This window comes from Pseudophryne corroboree, chromosome 11, assembly GCF_028390025.1.
Source record: "Pseudophryne corroboree isolate aPseCor3 chromosome 11, aPseCor3.hap2, whole genome shotgun sequence".
Lineage (NCBI taxonomy): Eukaryota > Metazoa > Chordata > Amphibia > Anura > Myobatrachidae > Pseudophryne > Pseudophryne corroboree.
Window position 1 is genome coordinate 153,099,837 of NC_086454.1, and position 8,282 is coordinate 153,108,118.

Here is an 8,282-nt window from a genome sequence, read left to right on the forward strand (position 1 = left end):
CAACTCATATAGTCTACATAATAGTGTATCCATTTAATTTATATTACGTAGGCAAATCCATCAGATCTGTGCGAGAAAGAATGGTCTTACACAGGTCGGCCATTAAACAAGCTCTTTCAGGCAAAGGTTCGGAGCAACCGTGGCGAAACACTTCGCTGAAAAGGGACACACGCTGGGGGACCTAAAACATCAGGTCATAAACCATGTTCCAAGAAATCTACGAGGAGGTGACAGTGAAGGTAGACTGCATTGAGGCGAAGTGGATCTATGATCTGAATACTATTAACCCTAAGGAACTAAATGAAATCATGCCGTGGGGCGTCCTTGTATAGCCTCCAGTAGCTGGATGTTTAGAATTTGATATGAGTAATTGCTTGTAATAACGTAGAGTCCGCGAGGGGAGGATTTGTCTTTTTGTACAGAAACATACTTATTGGATTTTTGCAATTTCCAACTATATAGTTGACAGTAGTCATGGTAAGATGGTTTTCTATATAGTAGTTATTGTTAGCTTAGACTTGTCAAATTGAGCTAGGGCATCTTAATTTATCACACAGTAAGGTATAGTGGGGCAGATGTATTAACCTGGAAAAGGCATAAGAAAGTGATAAACCAGTGATATGTGCAAGGAGATAAAGGCACCAGCCAATCAGCTCCCATATGTAAATTAACAGTTAGGAGCTGATTGGCTGGTGCATTATCACCTTGCAGTTAACACTGCTTTATCACTGGTTTATCACTTCCTTATGCCTTATACAGGTTGATACATCTCCCCCACAGTTTTATGTAGCCAGAATATGGCTGAATCTTCTACACTAAATATATAAGTTCTTTTAACAAATAAATTTTTTTATTACAATATAGTAACACATAATGGTTTGTTGCACAATATTTTTAAAAATTGTTTTACTATATTCCAGTTACACTGACGATATCACAGATACCACTCACGTTACATTGGTTTGCACATTTTTATCGCATTATGGGTATAAGATTGCACATAGCCATGTACTGCAGTAAACCACTCAGGTTTTACGTTTAAATTATGTTTTTTAACAACACTTTTAGAGTTTTTTCAGAGTTTTTTTAGCACACTCTATTGAAGGGTGGTTAAGGCCCAGTAATATAAAAATAATTGGCCTTTATATTCATCGAAGTATAATATTTAGCACCCTTAAATAAGGTTAATAGGTGTTGGCCCGGGTTGACACATTAGCTCACACCAGGTCACGTTAGTGTGGGTATTTTAAACAGTTTTAGTGTCTTATAATAATTTTAGGTGGGCTTTATTATGTTCAAAGACTTGTAGGAAATAGTGAATACATAGCCCCCCTTTTTTGTACCGGCTCCCTGACATTAATAGTTGGGGGTAAAAGTATATTAATGTAAAATTATTAGTTTGCTTTAATCCTCCCCCCCCACCAGACGTCTATAAGTGATTAATTGTATGTAAAGGATGTATCCAATTTTAACTGGCAGCTTTGGGTTCTGTAACTATTCACTGTTTCTTTTCCAGCGCGAGACGGGGGACGCACCGGGCGTCCTAGTAACCATGACGACCTGACAGCTCTGCTCCTGTGACATGTCTGGAAGGCGCCGGAAGCCGGGACGGATACTCCGTGTCCCGAGCGGCGCTGAGCACTTGGCGGCCTTATTTCCTCTCTTGCTACATTTCATTGATCTCTGAGGGCACCGGAGCACGGACCACCTTCCCCCCCCCCCCCCCCCCCTGGAGGCAAGGCTAAAAATATATAGATGTTTAAAAAGCAATTTTGATAATTCTAAAGGACATTTTATATTGTAGATCTTTATTACAGATATTTACATGTATTAATCAATTTGCTTTTTAAATTTCTTATATCCATGATTGTTTAAACAGTGGAATATATTTGATTATATTTACCGGCCGGTAACAACAAAAACAATCTTTGTATTAGTACTGTATAATAAACCAAAAATTATATATATTGGTATATGGTGTATTTATTAATAATATTTCTATATCAGCGCCTCTATCTTTTCCCATTCGTGGGAAAAACTTTTTGTTTTTGCTTTATCTTACGTGGGAGGAGTAAACCCACTTTAGAGGCTGCAGATATCTAAATATTATCAGCTGGCGCTGGGTGAATTTCTTTATTTATAAAAATATATAGTAATGCCTCCAGTATAACAGAAATATATAGTGATACCCCAGTATAATATCAATATATAGTAATGCCTCCATTATAACGCGAAAATACAGTCACTGTAGCACTCCCAGTAACACTGACAAAGTGGGAGGAGCTGTCATGCTGGCAAGCACCATGGTCTTGTTGCTTTGTGGCACATTATAATTGTGGCAATGGCAAAGTGTGTGGCAGGTGGTACTGCATACCCGATGCCAAATTCTTAAGGGTACTCCATACCCGAGCGTACCCGCATACTTGCACCGCTGGTTGCATCCAATTGTAAAGCACGATGGAATTTGCTGCGCTATGTAAGAAGAACCTGTTAATAATAACAGTTCTAACCACATGGCTCAGGGGGCACCAGAGAGAATACTTAATCAGTACATTGCAACTGTTTACAGGTAGGGACCGCTGGATTGGAAGAGTATAAAGCAGGAGCATTCAGCATGCAGGCCCTATGGGACCATGAATCCCAGGATGCCCTGCCACAGTGTTGCTATAAGGACATCCTAAAACTGTGGCAGGGCATGCTGGGATGTGTAGTTCCACAGCAGCTGGAGGGCTGCATGTTGATGACCCCTAGCATAAATGAATGCTACAAAGAAGTCCAGAAGCTTAGGCCTCCTCCAGATGCTTTTCATAATGAATAAATAATAAAATCAAAAAGAGCAGTAATAGAACCAGTGAACTGGCAACGTTTTGTTTTGGAGGTTTTAATTTTTCAGACTTTAGATCAATAAGGAAAATAAAAATCAGTAAAAGTAAATTAGGAATAGTTACAGCATTAAAAAACAATACACTTTTTACTTAAAATGTCATATAAAAATAAAATTTATTAGAATAAATATTAGCACTTACAGAATTGTATTTAGTTTCTACATTCATATATCTGTTCTCTCGCTCCACATTCCTGTATGTACCCCTATACTCTCCTGTATGTACCACCATACTCTCCTGTATGTACCACCATACACTCCTGTATGTACCCACACTCATTACACCAATTCTGCACTCACAGCTGGTTTGCACTCTCTGCCTTATAGAAGTGGTTTGGAATACCCATTTCTTCCTCTTCAGCTACATACATTTTGTTGCTCCTCTCCCTTTTCCAAAGCCAACAGCCTAGTACAACCAACAGCCCTGCCAGTGCTGCCAGCCCCAGTCCCACCCCTAGATAAATGTAAGAGTCTTTGGAGAGAGTGGTGTGGAGATTCCTGCAGGGTCCTGTCATACTGCCCTCTGGTCCGTTATCTTCCTCATCAACTGCTGCAGGGCTTTCTCCAGCCTCATTAAATGCCACCACACACACTGTGTAATGAGTATCAGGGAGATTTTCAATGGAGTAGGAGCGATATGAGGCATTAAGGACTGGACCTGTTTCCATTGGACCTTGTAGTCCCCTATACAATACCCTATAACCACGAACAGTGGACAGAGGGGAGCACCAGTTCACAGACAACTTTCCGTCAGCAAGGAGGGCCTGCACAAGACGAGGAGGGTCTGGTTTTGTTTTTGATCCAGTTATTCCTGGGCAAAGACATCTGCCACCTGCCTGCTTTTGAATCTCCTCACATGTGGGCAACAGATGCTCACAGCGGTCATACGGGCAGGGGCTGCTAGGAGCAGGTGGAGATTCAATGACTTTAGTTTCTTCGTCACCACCACTATCATCATCATAGTAATAATCCTCTGGTCCACTAGTAACGTACAGAATACGCTCTCGGGTGCTTTGGTTACTTTGCGTGACCTTGGCGTACTGGGTGGCAGTGTATTTCTTTTCCAGAAATGGGGCAATAGTGGTGGAAGAGTTGAAGTTGCTGCCTTCTTGTGGCTCTGTGGAGTTTCCACTGGCTAGAACCGGAGAACCTGTAGTAAAAAGACAGAAGGGCAGAAATAGCGACAGGAGAGAAGGAACCATCTGGATATGGAAATAGGTAGGAAATCAATTGGGGAAAGTGCACAGATGAAGAGGATACAGGGTGTGCAGGTAACAGTAAGAGCAGCAAAAGATGGTAGAGAGAAGCATGATCAGTACATTCATTTAATTGGCTTTAATACTGGTAACATTTTGAAAGAATATACAGTATGTATAAGTATGAATGCAATGAAGAAAAAAAAAAAAAGAACTTGAACGTGACCGGCCTCAACAACATACCATATTTGCAAATGCCTCTGGCTTTCCGCATATAGGACCTTATTCAGCTTGGATCGCTACTGAGGCAGAAATAGTGATTTTCCCAATCCTGCTTTTGCTAAAAATTGTATACGAAGAGCCGCCCAGAAAGGATAAATAGGCCAGCCGATGCAATCGCAAAATTGCGTGTGTAGTCATATACTGCAACGCATACGCAGAAATTGAGTACCATCGACAGTTGCAGATGACCCAGGGTTCAGCATAATGAGAATGCAGTTGCACTGAGCGCCATGTTTTCAATCGCAGGAATCGCAGCGGACGTTACCCGCCAGCCCTGAAAATGGCCATGACACGCCTGCGTTTCCCGCACCACTCCCCACAAACGCCGCATTGTCGTCCCCCACCCCCTTCCCACCGGCTGCCAACTACTATGCGATCGCATCATGCCGGGAGTGTGGCGAGCGCAGCAGCGTGGTGAGCTGTCGGTATGAAGGCAGTCGGGCTCCCGGTGCCGGTATGCTGGTCGCCGGGAGCCTGACCGCCGGCATACCATACTACACCCCAGAGCCCCAGAAGCCCAGTGATGTCCCATGGCCAGCCCAGAGCTATATGTACACTATGACCCATCGTAGTGTCAGATGACTACTTCTTTGGCCTTGTGCTTGAATACGATCACAGAGTATCTCAGTGACATCTAATACACTATTACTCCACTTAGATATTTTAGTGTGTTAGTGTTATGTTGGCTTTAGTATGTTCCTTGTCTAGAGGCTGCTTTTATTAAATGTCAGCATTAGCAAACATGACACAGTATAAAGGGTTAAGGCAGCCAGTTTCTTTTCTCTCCTGCTACCCTAGAACTGCAGCTCCCCACTTTGTCTGCCAGTGTATGGTGCGTCACAGGTCATGTGTAAATCATACCATGGTAGCCTAGAATTCCAGCCATTTGTCTATCAGCGGTTTCATGCAGCAACATGTCTGAATGTGCATAAAGTCCAGGTGTTTTTTTTGTGTTTTTTTTAATTTGTTCTTTTATTGCCCTAAGTAAATGTAATTGTAATCAATGATTAAATGTAATTGCATTAATGAATTAACAGTAATTGATTACAATAGTTGAAGCTCATGTAATATTTTTAAGTGAACAAAGTTTCTGTGAACGACCAGAACTGCAAAATATGTTGACACTGTCTAAAAATACATTATAATAAATTTCCATAAAATACAATAAACCAATGCAGAGCACACCTTAGTAGCAGACAGTAATTGTTACCCAGACTACAGACGATAGACAGCTTTAAGTACCTGAATAGTCAGCTGTACACTAAAGCCTGCACTCCTGCCCAGGGTATGTAACACCACAGATGTCATGTGAGCAGAGATTCCTCTAACCCGCATGCTGTAATTCTCTCAGTAATGTGTCGTTATCATGAAGCAAAATGGTCATTCTGATGCCAGCCTCTTTCTTACCTTTCAGTACAAGATAACCTTTATGGACTCCTTTTTATTGACTCGTCTTTCTTAGGTACCTGAGCTGTTCTGTTTTCTTGGGAAACACTGTAAAGCTCTTTATATCAGTGCAGGTTATATGATGTCATTCCTGAGTGGGATCCTGAATCACAGGCTAAGTATGTGGGAGTAGGGAGTGACTGGAAGGAGGGTGAGATGCACACGAGCCAGAGAGAGGAAATGGAACTACAGTATATAGGAGGAAAAAAGCAGCTTAGCTTTCCCATGTGTATATAAAGTAATGTGATCACACAGCACAAGATGTGTTCTAGCAATTCCTTCCCTTAGGGTATATGTAAAACCTTTGATACTCACATTGAGCTGCTCCACCTGAATTCACATCCCGCTGACAGCCTGTGCGTGCAGTTATCTCCAGCCACAATGACAATGCCCAGCCATATCAGAAGCCCAATATAGTCCCTTTGTGGCTACTATAGGATCAGATTGGTCAGTGATTCTATTGGTCAGTATTTTTTTCTGGCCATCTGTAGGAATTTATTCCTCACACATATCCATACTTCTAACATCATAGCAACTAATATTTCTAAATAATTGGTGGGTACACAAGTTCATTAAAAATAATAACAGAAAGCCCCCCACAATAAACACGCCTCCTCACAATACCCCACCATCCAGCGGTAGATAAAAACATTATTTGGAAGAGGCCCTGGTGATGCCTATTTACTCCCTCCCTCCCTCCCTCGACCACACCGTGCTATTCTGGGCAAATTCATTGTGTAGGTTGGATTGTGGTGTCACTGCCCATGTGCCAGATAAGAATAGGAGCATGGGATGGGGTTGGTATATGTGCAGAAAAGCCAGCAACCAGGCCAACCTCAGACCATGCTAAGACGTGCCGGATGGGGGCCTAGGAGGGTGGTCTGGCATTGCAAGGTTCCTTCAACATTGGCCCCAAGTATGGCTGCACTCCATTGCAACCACCTGCTATTTTTATGTGTTTTCCTTTTTTTTACCTTTAGTCCATATCAACTATTTAGATATTTGTTTTGCTAATGTTACCTATTTATTGTTTTAGAAACACACTATAACATATTCTTTTATTATATTTATTGCATAATGATCACCAGATTTTTATATATATATATATATATATATATATATATATATATACACACATACACACACACACACACACACACACAGGAAAAAAGTACCCAGTAGCACTAAGTGAGAAGGAAGAAAGCATCAACCTCTAGAAGAACCTCCTGTTAGTTGAGGCTCAATAGACAAATAACCACAATATCTGAGGGTGCTAATTCCACATCCGTTTTAAATATAATGTAATTATAAAAATACACAGTAAAATCTATCAAGCATCTGTACAGTTTCACAGAAGTAAAGTCAGGGTTTATCTGGTTTACATTCAGTTTTCAGAGTGTTTCTTTGTCAGCATGTACCCAACATACTGCATAGACGGAAGCAGAATAACTGATCGATCCAACGCGTTTCATCCCTTATGGGACTTCTTCAGGGATACAGAATCAGATGCAAAATATATGAAATAGTGGGACCTTGATGGAACATATAAAATGCTGTGTATATCAATTGGAATGGGTGTATAACCAGGTCAATACTACATCACAACCTAACACGGATGCATATTTTAGAGGAGTCAGGAAAAATTGTAAAAATGGTCTAAAATTCGACCGATACGAAGTAGAAAATTGTCTACCACTGAACTTATTGGTAATTGCTACATACCCTTCTGCATGGGCAATGGAGCAGATGAATTGCAGATGGTTGGTGTGGTCCTCTCAGAGTTCAGAGAGGACCACACAAGCCATCTGCAATTCATCTGCTCCATTGCCCATGCAGAAGGGTATGTAAATTAAAGACATTATCCGGAACAGGGAGATCAGCCTGAGAATATGCTTCTGAAATAGTCATGCGAAGCCATCTTGCCAGTGTCTGCTTATCAGCAGGCCATCCTCTCTTGTGAAATCCATAGAGAATGAAGAGAGAATCTGTCCTTCTGATGGCACTGGGACAATCCACATAGATCTTTAATGCACGGATCACGTCCAGAGATGCATCTCCCGCAGAAAGGCCCGGTACCTAGAAAGCCAAGACTACAATTTCTTCATTAAGGTGGAATTTAGACACCACCTTCGGAAGATACCCAGATCTAGTTCTGAGAACTGCTTTATCTGGATAAAAAATCAGAAATGGGGAATGACATGATAATGCCCCTAAATCTGATACTCTTCTAGCTGACGCCATAGCCAGTAGAAAGAGAACTTTAGCTGTCAACCATTTAAGATCCACTTTATTAAGTGGTTCAAACGGAGCAACTTGAAGGGCTTTCAGGACTAGACTTAAGTCCCAAGGCACTGTAGAGGAACAAAAGGAGGTTAAATGCGCAGCATTCCCTGGAAAAAAGTATGCACATCCTGTAAATTGGCAATTTTCTTTTGGAACCATACAGTCAATGCTGATACTTGCACTCTCAAGGA

At 41.4% G+C, this 8,282-nt stretch overlaps 1 protein-coding gene across 1 annotated transcript; it reads right to left on the reverse strand.

Moving 5' to 3' along the window:
• Positions 1 to 2,983: 2,983 nt before the first annotated feature.
• LOC134969194 (LRRN4 C-terminal-like protein) lies at positions 2,984 to 5,936 on the reverse strand. Its single transcript, XM_063944975.1, has 2 exons — positions 5,770 to 5,936; positions 2,984 to 4,086 (listed from the first exon to the last, which is right to left on the reverse strand). The coding sequence occupies exon 2, from the start codon at positions 4,084 to 4,086 to the stop codon at positions 3,181 to 3,183; it is 906 nt and encodes a 301-aa protein (XP_063801045.1). The 5' UTR covers positions 5,770 to 5,936; the 3' UTR covers positions 2,984 to 3,180.
• Positions 5,937 to 8,282: the final 2,346 nt, after the last annotated feature.